This window comes from Solenopsis invicta, chromosome 3 (genome assembly GCF_016802725.1).
Source record: "Solenopsis invicta isolate M01_SB chromosome 3, UNIL_Sinv_3.0, whole genome shotgun sequence".
Lineage (NCBI taxonomy): Eukaryota > Metazoa > Arthropoda > Insecta > Hymenoptera > Formicidae > Solenopsis > Solenopsis invicta.
The window spans coordinates 29,363,907-29,376,729 of record NC_052666.1 but is presented as its reverse complement, the minus strand read 5'-3'; the positions used below and the strand labels follow the sequence as shown (position 1 = coordinate 29,376,729).

The 12,823-nt window shown below is 31.6% G+C and overlaps 1 protein-coding gene across 1 annotated transcript; it reads right to left on the bottom strand.

Moving 5' to 3' along the window:
• Positions 1 to 3,330: 3,330 nt before the first annotated feature.
• On the bottom strand, positions 3,331 to 7,613 carry LOC105199430 (protein yellow). The gene is made up of 6 exons (XM_011166557.3): positions 7,518 to 7,613; positions 5,586 to 5,849; positions 5,043 to 5,242; positions 4,746 to 4,953; positions 4,240 to 4,575; positions 3,331 to 3,663 (listed from the first exon to the last, which is right to left on the bottom strand). The coding sequence occupies exons 2-6, from the start codon at positions 5,845 to 5,847 to the stop codon at positions 3,461 to 3,463; spliced, it is 1,209 nt and encodes a 402-aa protein (XP_011164859.1). The 5' UTR covers positions 5,848 to 5,849; positions 7,518 to 7,613; the 3' UTR covers positions 3,331 to 3,460.
• Between the last annotated feature and the right edge of the window lie 5,210 nt (positions 7,614 to 12,823).

Here is a 12,823-nt window from a genome sequence, read left to right as displayed (position 1 = left end):
AAATAACAAAACCGTTATACTTGGAGACCGTTATGGGTATGACAATTTATAGAAACACTTATTTTGACGTTCTTAAAACTGTCATTGCAAATCTTGATTGCAAATATATTTTTTATGTTTACGAGAAATTTTAATTTAATTAATAATAAAAGTACATTTTTAAATTTTCCTGGTTTGTTTAACAAATAACATATTTTATATTAGATAATTAAAAACGGTTTAAAAATTGTATATAACAATTTAAGAATTATAAGATTTAAAATGAAAAAAAAGTCTTATCCTCGGGGATCGAATCTGGAATCCTGAGCGTAACAGTCAACATCTTAACGCCGAACGCTACGCCATTGACTTTTTTAAATCTTTTTTTTAATTCTATATGTATATACAGTAGAATCCCGTATAAGGCGAATTGAAAATTGCACTACTGCCTCCGTCTAACGTGATTAGAAAAAAAAAAATATTTATCCAGTTCTAACATGCTGTTTAAAATAAAATAAATTGCATATTATTTTCTGTTACATTAAAAAAGAGTATTTATTCGGTTTTAACTTTTTGCGCTCTCTTTAACGCGAGATTCCTACAACGCGGAAAGTATCGCTCGCATTATAGGGGGTTCTACTGTATATTTTTTTTTTCTTGAGAATGTCTGAATATTGCAATTTACGGCTTTACTGTAGTAAATATTTGAATACTATATAGAATACTATATAGAATACCCATAGAACTTTATTAAAATCGCTGATGCCCGGGCTTTCCTTATAAGTGTATCTACAATATAAATCTAAATAATAGTTAATAAATTTGTCTTACAAAAGATTAATATGAAAATATCAAAAATGATTGATATCGACACACACACAAATCCTGGGTTTTGTATCTTCTTCATGGCTCGTTAAAGCAATAGTTTGCTAGCAGACAAATTAAAATATAAAAAAAAACAGTTTTTAAATTCACAAATTGCGCATGAGACATTCCGTTAAAAATTTTTCTCGCGTTATTCCCGGGGATACAATCCGCGACCAATCCGCTGACGTGTCAGTGACATGTGGCGATGCGGAGAGCAATAGGAGAGAGTAGTAGGTGGGCCTTAATCATGGCGCGCTCGCAAAACTTAACTGAACAATGCCGGCGCACGTCGAATCCTTTCACGGTATTACCTATTATAGAGATCAGCGCTGGCATCAGTGCGGATAAGTCAAATAACGTTAACAATGGAGAATTTCAAGTTACTTCAACGTTGTGAATCGAGCGATTGAGTGTTTGAACGGCGGTGTCGCCTCGGGCGGCTGTGTTTGCAGATATAAGGGACTCGGGCCGGGGTCTCGGCGAGTTGGGGGAGTTCAATTGGTGGCAGCAATCCTAGTAATGTACCCGTGGGGCCGTGTCAAAGTGCTCTCTGCAAGAGCACGACGTTGCATTCTGCATTCTACACCTTCATTCTTAGGAGTGTGAGGGAGGGAGGCAGGGGTAGGTAGGTAGGTAGACGGAGGATGTGGAAGGCGGTACGAGCGAGAAGATAGGAAGCGGCGACTTCTATCGGAATCCACTTGTCCTTCATCTTTCGACTTATCGATAAGATAACAAAGATACCTGCGGGAAATGAATAATTTAAGGGAGTTGACAAATCGTGAATATTTGAGCGGTGGAACAGAAATTCTCTACCGGGTAGGGGGCAGGGGCGCACGTGGAAACGAGGCTTCTCGGATACGAGCAGCTGTAAAATGTGTGACGGGATATACGTATTGTTTGTACGGACGACTATATGCGAATCGAGGGCGATACAGGTCTTCTACTGCCTCGCGAATAATTTATGTAAGATATTACTTGCTAAAAATGTTAAAGTAAGAGAGACGGGAAGAGAGAGAGAGAGAGAGAGAGAGATATATTATCGTTTACATACAGAAAGAAAAATTGTGCCTCGTTTACATACAAATCATTCGGCTTCAATAGGAGTGATCGATACTCCGCTGCATCAGTATGCATAATTTGATTTGACTGAAACGTGCCCAGGAGTTCCATATATAGGAGTTCCATATATCCCGCATATACGGAGAAGGGGAGAGTTTGATCGAGCGCGAATACATGGACCTCCCTCCTGATATAATCCAGTGAGGATTGTTATAAAGGTGGAAGACGCAATCTCTGCAAATAGCCGTTTTCTTATTCCGCGGAGAGATTACTCGCCGCGGTTAATGGCGCCGCCCGCGCGAAATCCGGCGATTTAATTGAATGTAGGTAGCGACGACCGCTGGCATACATTTTAATTCTGCAGACGCGCGGCGACGAATAGGCCTTCAGTCTTTTCGCACCTCCGCGCCCCGGCGACTTCGCTTTAAAAACCGACGACTAAATAATGTATATCACAGCGGCGAGAGCGGGCGGTAAAACAGTTATAAAAACACCGGCAACTACGTTAGGATCAATTATTTAGGATGTACAGCTCCGTAAAGAGAGAGTAGACCAGTCGTAAAGGGGGCGGAAGAAAGTAGCGCTCCTAGGACGGGTTTGACGGGAGAAGGGAGAGGCGGAAGCTACCGCGGGAGTTATAAAGGTTGCAGTTAAAAGTTCCTTGAATTATCAAGGGATTGACTAGCTAGCGACGTAGTTGACGGCTTATTTTAAAATGATACGTTGAAATTTCAATTCCGCGATATCCACCGCGGTCAGAAATACATAATGCCTGCTTGAAGGGAATTGATACTTTCAAGTTTTTTCAACACCTCACTTTTAAATAACATTATTTGTCCGATGTGGGTTGTGAAATAATGGACTGCTCTTTCGTTACGTAGTAAACCTTTATATATTCTGGCATGTTTAACATGAAATGAGAAAGAATATATTTTACAAGTGACGAGAGAGAGAGAGAGAGAGAGGAAAGCAATTAAATATGTGATCGATTTTATTGAAAAGATTAAAAAAGTAAAGAGCAAGTTTGTATAGCACACATATTCTTTCATTCTTTTATTTTAAAGAACTTAATTACTTATTGTAGAATTATGTAGAAATACTCTTCTTTTGTTTTATTTCATGTAATTTATTTCAAGTTATAAATAGGTAACAAGTTAATACCTAGAAAAATTTACAGTTTAATATCGAGTTAAATATTGACGAGACTAATGTAATTACTTACGAAACACAAATTCCATAGTTTACAAACATAAAGTACACAGTAAAAAATAAAATGTCCCAGAAAGCCCACTCTAAATTTTAAGTTAAAATATTTCAAAAGTCAGGTTAAAATAACTCTTATTTTAAGTTATTAAGTTAAAATAGGAGTTATTTTAATTTAACTTTAGAGTTATTTTAACTTAAAATTTAGAGTGGGCTTTCTGGAACATACAAAAGTGTTTACAAAATTAGCATTTTATTTTTTACTGTGTAGAATCTACAGTACATTTGTCATTGCATTAATGTGTAGTATTATATTTATATAATTGAGTGTTCTTTCTTCTCTCTTTGATCATTGCGCTGCATTATCTTTGCAGAGAAATGTTAATGTCTCGAGATCGGCAGAAGTAATAAAGACGTTCATTGTTAACGGATCAAAGTTTTCATTCATGAATTTCTGCAAATTATTAGAGAGCACGTATAATTTTCGAGACTCGTCATCGATTACTATATCCTGACTGAACACCAATGTTGTGTTGTCCTGCGCCACCAATTCTGCAAACAAAAATTACACGCGATTTTAACGCATAAATATACAACTTTATAAAACAATCGAACGAATCGTAATAATTTATCATTTAATTAATTTTAAAACACTTTTAATAGTCGCATTTATAAGAGTTAAAAATGATGGAGTGTTTCAACGAAAATTACATAGTTTACTATTTGTGGACTTTAGAGACATCTCTGATGAAATATACGAACTACATTGTAGTTGGACAAAGTTTTATATTTCCGATATCGGAAATATTATCAAATTTTGTCGAATGATACAAATGATGTAAAATTGTGCGACTCGCCAAATGTTTTTATTAATTATTTTTTTTAAATATAATGTAGAATAACAGAAAATAAATAATCAATATTATCAATATTAATGTTAAGAAAAGATTTAGTAAATTAATAAATTTTTTTCATAAAAGTCTTTTGTCGTGTAGGAAATTGCATGAAAAAGATGGAAACAAAATCAGTCTATTAAAAAATTAATAGAATATTGATACATTGTACAAAAATCGATGCATTCGTAAGTGCAAGTTAACATATATAAGCATTTTAACATGCGATACTTACTGAATGTGTTTGGATTCAATTCCGTTGCAATATCCCAACACGCGATCCCATTTCTGTTTATTTGCGTAAAATAGTTGATACAGGTTCTCGGATCGATAATAGAAGATGGTCCTTGAGTCAACGGTCCCTTAGTGCCAACAATATGGAAATTTTGATAGATTTCTGATCTGTTCGATTCATTGTCCTTCAGAATATCCGTAGACACAGAAAATTCCGTGATACCAGACATGGAATGGAAATATAGAGTTCTATTTCCATCGGGGCAAATCGGCGACAGGGACATTCCAAATACGCCATCAGTCCATTGGAAATTATAGCCGTTAATATTATAATCACCTGCCAATATTTGTCAGAAACAGTAAAGCACATCGTAAGACAATAAAATAAATTTTAGCCGGAAAAGCCTTAGCTTGTTTAGCCTTGCAATTGATCGAAGGTCTGTCGATTGATAATTTGAATCTTACGATGCATGAACAAAGCAACATATAATTATCTTTCGACATTACCGTTTAACGGATCAAAATGGAAAAAGTGGTGATTAATGCGCCAAGAATCGTTTCCTTCCCAGCTGTACACCACTATGCCGTATTCGGAGAAGTCGCTCATATACGCGTATGCTTTGTCGCATTGTCCAGGTGTAACATCGACCGCAAGATCGGCAATAAAACTCTCCGGCTTTACATCCGTATCCTTTAACGTGTATTTGCGTATAACCTGCAATACAAATGGACGAATCAGATAACTTGCAATAAAAAATAGATTTTCAGAATTAATATCGATCCATAAATTTGAACAAACGACACCATGTTTGTTTTCAAATCGATGACAATAAGTCTCATCGGTTGCACAACTTTGAGGTCTCCCAAAATGTCGTCTACTCCTGTGTCAAGACCCCACATGCGATCGCAATCATCGATTCTGACACGAAATATGTTTACGAGACCGTCAGGAGAGCTAATGTTATTTGCTTCAAGACTAGGATACGGTGTTAAGACTGGACTATCTGTATAAATAATTAAAGATGATATAACGTCTCCTTATCACAAGGCAAAGGTATTTTGAAAGATTTTTTTATTAACTGCAAGTGTACATTTGAAATCTATGACATTATTCCTGCGTGTAAAATTTCTATTTTGAAAGACGTTTTTAAAATGTTTCTTCACGTATATAATTTTTAATTGTGAAGAGATTTTATATCTCTATTATAATTCCCCTCTTCTCCTCTCTCTTTATCTGCTATATACACAAATTGTAGGTGCCAAATATAAACTTGACGTTATAAAATTCATGCAGACCAAACAAGTACATTATATGTATTTTAGTAAACTATGTTTGGTTACACTTACCCTCGTTGTCGCTCATTGAAAAGCTATTTAAAGTAGCTAAAACACCTTTCTTCCACCGCGGTACCGTGACGAACATTTTTTTGTGCCAAGTCGCCAAACCTACTGGCACGTTATTTTCCGGGATATAATCGCCGGAAGTTATGTACTCGTTTCGGATGGTATCATTTGGAAGTTTGAATTCGACCTGTTTCCATGAATAAACGGTATTAAAGGTGTGGCCGCTTGCCATGGTCAGGCAGGCCAGGAACAGCAAGTGGAACATATCTGTAAAAAAAAATCAATCTTTATACAAACAACGGTTATTTCAAACGCTTGTAACTTTCAGTTATATAATAATTAAAGCATAAAATCATTTGCAATTTTAAATAATTTTTAATTAAAAAAGAGTAATTATTAATTTTTACGTGAAATTAAATGTTGTGTGTCTATTCATATAATTCTGAATACGATTACAAATATCTCTTAACAATATTGATTACAAAGCTAATAATTTAATCGACATTCCTTTACAATTGCTGCAAGATGTATCATTTACATGAAAAAGATAATAACACACAATGGTTATGATTTATTGGAACTGCACATACATTAGAATCACAAATGATATTTCTATACAGTTTTATGAATGTTTATTTTTATAATATTTTTATTGTATTCATATTGTTGTGTAGAGTAGAATTGACTCAAAGTTTTAGAATTATTTAAAAAATATAATTTGTATGAGATGTAAAAATTGTTAAATCTAATTGAAACAAGAAAATTATAAATTTATAATAATTTAATAACAAATTTAATTCAGTGATTCATATTAAGAAGATTATGCAAAAAAAAAGAAATGTTTAAGCAAACTTATGAGTGACTTTTTTAAATTGATATAATTATATATTGATAAAAATATATATATATATATATATATATATACATAATTAATATATTCTTGAAATTGTGCTATAATTGTTATATAATTGTTGTATATTGCTGTGCTTGTTGATACGACACAGTTTTTATATTTATAAATGTAACCTTTTAAAGTTTCTAATATTTTTGCACGTTTCACCTTGAAATGTTTGGCACTGTTTTATAATTTAAAAAATTATTACAATTTTTTTGTCAATAATATAATTTTAATTGTTTTCTTAATTTGTAATATTTTTTTATTGAATCCTTCAGATATTCAGTATTTAAATTATTAATGTCAATAATGCACTGCTAACACGAGTAGTAACACGAGCCCGAATAAATCTTCTTCTCACTAATGTTGCCTGCGGCAAGATCGAAGCAACTTTTTTTTTTAGACAAACAGGATTTACAGGTTCTTATTTTCATTTTCAGAGCAGTTTTCGCGTATGATAGTGCAGAATAAATAAAAATATGAATTATTTTTTGATTAAAAAACATTTGGAGATACAGAATAAAACAAAAGATTTAACAAAATATAATTAAATTTTATAAAAGTAAAAATATTTTAACATAAGTTTTTATCTGAAATTATATAAACTTTATTTTAATTAAAATATTATATTAGTTACATGAAATTTTTAATATTGAATTTTTGTTATTATAAAAAAAATAATGAAAAACGATATTTCAACAATTTTACGTATGCTATCTTTATATGTAAAAAGTATCGAAATATGAAGCAACATGATATTCTTACATATTTATCATTTATATTTAGATATAACGAGATAAAGTCTCTTGAATTTATCAATTACCTATGAAAGTAAGTTTATATTATGGATTTTAATTGTTAACATTAAATTTAATAAAAAGATTTGTTAGCCACTAAAGAAAATATTGCTCTTTTTATAAGGTAAAAATCACAAATAAGTCTAGAACAAATTTTATATTTTAAATTATTGATTCAAAAACGAATTTAAATTGTTTTAAATATTTGGAAAAACAAGATTATGTGATTGCTAAAATACTTACTGCTTAAACTGTAACTTGTACAAAAGCAGCTTTCTCTGGAACGATGCAAGAGAGAATGACGCTAATGTATTGTGGGTTCGGCTTTTATACCTTCTTCCAATCCTAAATGTCGATAACTCTGAGATAAAAAATGTTTCCGGTGTAGAGAGATGCTGAATAAAATGTAACTTAAGCTTCGGACGAGTAAATTAATAACGAAGTTGATTTATATTCTTTTTAATTAATTTTAAGTAAAGTTTTTAAAAATGTTAATTCTTTCTGGATGTATTTCCTTTCATGTAGATGTTAGTTATTTCCGCAATAAATATCTCGTTTTTTATTTTTATTTTCTCTTTTATGTTTTTTTTAATACTCTTCACTTTAAAATAATTATTAATAAATTACCATATAATTCTTTTACATCGTAAAAGTGTTGATTAACTTATATGATTATTTGATTAACAAATCAGAAATGAATGATTTTAGAAATCTATTCTATCAATGTAAAGTTATCAATAATCGTGAAATAAAATAATTATAATTTATTTTTATATGAATATGCATATATGTATGTATATAAATGTATATATGTACTATAGAATATCTATATGTATATGTATTATATATGTATATACGTATACGCATAAAAAAAGTGGATCGTTTTCTTATATCAAGCATTGTAAGTTAAGAATGGCACATTTCGAAATGTTGAGATAACTCTAAAAATTCTATATTAAAACAAATGGTTTCCGGTAATGAAAAGATTGAAATCAAGATATTAAAATAAGATTAATATTTATACAATAACTTCATTTTTCCAGTAATTAAACTAAAAATTAATTTAGGTAAATAAAATCACTCTTTTTAGTAGAAATTTCTTAGTAGAAATTTATGCAGTTTTTCTATACATTCATCCAGTTACTGTCTACTATTACTATATTCTTATTAATTTGTAACACTATTGCGTAGGAAATGAACAAAAACTTGAGTAGAGTTTTATTCTATGACTCAAACAATTTTCCTGTAAACATATGTAGATATCTCTTCAGTTATTTTTTAATATTAATAAATAGCGTAAGTTGGGTTTTCCGTTTGTTGTCATTAATCAATTGAATAGTTCATTTATTGTCCGGTTTTTGTTCAGTAAAGAGATTCAGATTTTGCACATCTTTCGTGCATAGTAACTACATGCAAAGCGTTACATTTTGTTTGTTATTCTCAGTAGTTCTACTTTTCAATCACTAAACAGAAGTAGTAAAACTGTTTTGTAACTATTCAAAAAATACGTGAAACTTCTACCAGAGCTATTACGTAATTTTATTATGTTGATAAAATTTTAATGACTCTTTTATTCTCCATTGTCGATTGTGATTTATAATTGCGTCCGCGTTGACCGAAGGTTATATCTTTAGTTCCTAGACCAAAAGTCTATAAATACAGCAACACGATGATCGTAGATTATTCACCATTTATTTAATTGCGCATATGGAATGGAAGACTTATCTCGCGTAAGATGTTCGATTATAAAACAAACAACGCAAGAATTCCATTTCTAAGAACTGTCTGCAGCATAAGAAAAGTCCGGAAAATAATCTTACATAATAATTGCTACAAATGCGTACTAAATATCAACGTTTTACATATATATACATACAGAGTGTTCTCGATTAAGTGGCCACCTCCTTTTATCTCGCAAACTAACTAATTTCAGCAAATTTTCACATTTACATCTTCAGTCTTGTGTTTAAAAATTTTAACATAATAATTTCAGACTTAAAATCATTCTTAAAATGTATGTGACAATAAGCGATTGATTTACATTATCTTAAAACTTAACTTACCCCAATAGTATCTCTTAAAAATGTCCATAAAACACTTTAAAAAGATATAATAATGTTTTACGGATATTTTGTTATCTGGGTTAAGATAATATTGTACAATTCGTACCCAAGTTATCGTTTGAGACTACTTAGAACTTGATGGATTCAACCGTTACTCTGATAATCTCCGGTACTCGGAAATCGCTGGTTCGCGTAAAGAGACGCGGTCTCTCTTGCTACGTGTTCATTTGGCGCGAGACATTACCGCGTCTCTTGATCTTAAATATAACAACAGACTATATATAAATACTGACGATTAAATACACAATGGAAATTATGTTACTAATAATTATCATCAATGCTCAAAGCGTCAAAAGTAATCCTTAAATTTATTACTGTTACTAAAAACATATAATTACGTTATTTGGAAAATGTCCAAAATGTTACTAAAAAGAAATTAATAACTGAAACGGCGTTGTAAGTAACGCGTTATTTTCTGCATATAGGATAGATATAGTCCGTATCCTAACGAAAGTATTTCTCGTAGGTGAATCTCCAAAATTGAGCTTCAACATGAAAGTAAATGAAATGTATTTGACAGTACAATTTCGTTTAGTTTTGTTGAAAGTTAATTCAGAAAGAGTAGATTTCTGAGAGAATGACAATTTTTTGAAACATACGGAACATTCTCCGAATACATAAAAATTATTCCATATGTCCTTTAAATATTCTTGAAAAATTCAAAATTTTACTGACATTTGAAGATTGCTTTTACATTCTTTAAGTATTTCGAGATGGGCCGTAACATTCTTAAAATGTTACTTTTTAATTTCATGAACATTTTGTGACTACTTCAGGAATGTTTAACAATAGCTAGATGCGAGTTGATTTATGCGAACGAATGCAATTCAAATGCAATAAAATGGGTAATATTGCACTTAAATATTGCCCGCAATAAATTAGATGATAACTATAAACGTGGCATATTCTTATAATACGTAAGTGAATGAGAAGTGTGCAGTCTTAACTTTTATCTTTTTATTCTACTTACAAGGGAAACCTGCCAACGGTACATCATCGATTTTAATAAAATTTTATGAGTGTGTGATATTCACTCATTACTACAGTAAAGCTGTAAGTTTAGGCATTCTCGAAAAAATCACGATTAAATATTTACAGCACTTATAATATCGTTACAGAAGAAATCTTTTCGTTGTTCTTCATTTGAACTAGCGCTCATTGACACTCCTGGAATATCCATATTGTCAATAAATAAGCACGAATATTTTTTGCGAAATACATGTTTGTGGGAACAAGTTTAACTCGAAATACGACTGTGTTGAGATTATGTCGTTATTATCAATTTTTTCGTTAGACAAGGAGTTTTGTATACAAGCTAACAATAAGGTCTGGACAAAACAAATAACAAAAGCACAACCGTTTTACTCGGAGATCGTTGTAGGTGTATAGAAACACTTATTTTTACGTAACGGTAAAGTCCTATAGTACCGTTCTTCTGTAACAGTGCTATAGATGCTGGAAATATTTAATCGTCATTTTCTCGAGAATACCTAAATATCGCAACTTACGGCTTTACTGTAGTACCGCGTGAGTGATTACTGCACATCCATAAAATATTATTAAAATCGGCGATGTCGCTGCTGGCAAGTACCCCTTGTTAGTTGTAATGCGATAATTGATTATCAGTTAGATTTAATCAGAAAATATAAATTTTAAATGCTTAATTTTATGTTTCTCTTTTAGCACAAGTTAAAAATTTTGCGTTCATTCCGTTTAGCCAAAAAAAAATATTTTTTGTGGCGGGCTCAGTAGGCTGCCAGGAAGCCCCCCCCCTCCACCCCCCACCGGTTAATAACAATTCCAAAAAATGAAATATACAGGATTTATGCGCTATTTATGCGCTCTCATTTCAGAGTATTTTGGATTTTTGCGCTGTCACCCCTAAGGTACTTCTCCCTTGACGTCAGAGACAAAAGTTTCATAAAATGCCTTTAAAATGAAAGGGATCGTTGAAACAATTATGTACGATTAATCTACGATTTATGCCCTTCCACATCCACGCGGTTTCGATTTTTGCGCTGCAACCCTTAAGGGATTTTTCCCCTGACGTCTCTTAACGTCACAGACAAAATTGCCATAAAATGTCTCTAAGATGAAAAAGATCGTTAGGACAATTATGTTAGACTACAGTTAAAAATTCAATATTTATCATACTTTTCAAAATTACGTAAAAATATTACGCAAAGATTAGGGGAAAGTCGGGCAGTACCGGACAGCGGGTAGTATCGAACAAAAATTATTTCAAGGCATTGCTTCTGAAGACAACGTCAGTGAAACAATCGTGTTGACTGACAAAGGGGGGTGCGGCTGATATCATATTAGAACAAACGGTAGTAGTATTGACAAGTTACAATAAATTTTGTATTGTATACAGCTGTTTTCAATGAACAAAGATAATTTCTGACTGTTGTAGCTTGTCTGAAAGTAAGTATAAGTAGGTTTTTACTTTATTGCTAGAAACAACGTTTATTATCCTTTAAATTATAGGCTATAAATCTCTTAGGCTTACTAATACGCAAATAACAGCCAATTTTTTGTTGCGTGTTGTTCGTGTTCTATCGGACAGATAAGTTGCAAGTTATATCGGACAATCTTTACGGTTGATAAAACTTAAATTCTTACAACACTTTTTGTATTACAGAGTAATATGGATAAATTACGTCATGTATGGTACGAAAAAAGAATAAACAAAGCCATAGAAAAAATTAAAATTAAGAAAATGACTATTAGAAAAAAAATGTTAAAAATATTAAAATATTGAATTTTTAAAAACTGTTTATTTTATTGACTTGTTACGTTAAAAAAAGTTTATTTTTATTTATTGACTTATGTTACTTACACAATAAAAAATAAAATATACCAGAAAGTCCACTCTAAATTTTATGTTAAAATAACTCAAAAGTTAAGTTAAAATAACTTAAAATAAGAGTTATTTTCAAAAGTTAAGTTAAAATAACTTAAAATAAGAATTATTTTAACTTAACTTTTGAGTATAATAATAAGTATAATATACTTTGATACACACACACACACACACGGAGGGGAGTGCAAGGAGGTAGGCCTACGACTCACCCCCTATGTGACTTGTGCGCAATAATGTCATGTGCAAACGTACATTCGTTTCTCAATTTTATATTTGTGCGCAATAGACCTTGTAGGCTATCGAACTGTAGGCAAAAATTTTTGTGTGCGATCGATTTTGTGGATAAAAGATTTTGTGTACGAAAGATTTGTAGGCAAACGTGTGTTGGCTATCGACGCTATAGGCAGTTGGGGCCCTCCCAGTTAGCCATCCAATAAATGTAATATCAAATTAAATGGCTTGAGCTAAACTTTATTGTGAACACACTTAAAGAAATTATCTATGTTACAGAACGAAGAGGCTTGTATAACTTTTGCATGGTGAAGTGAATATTTCTATATGAT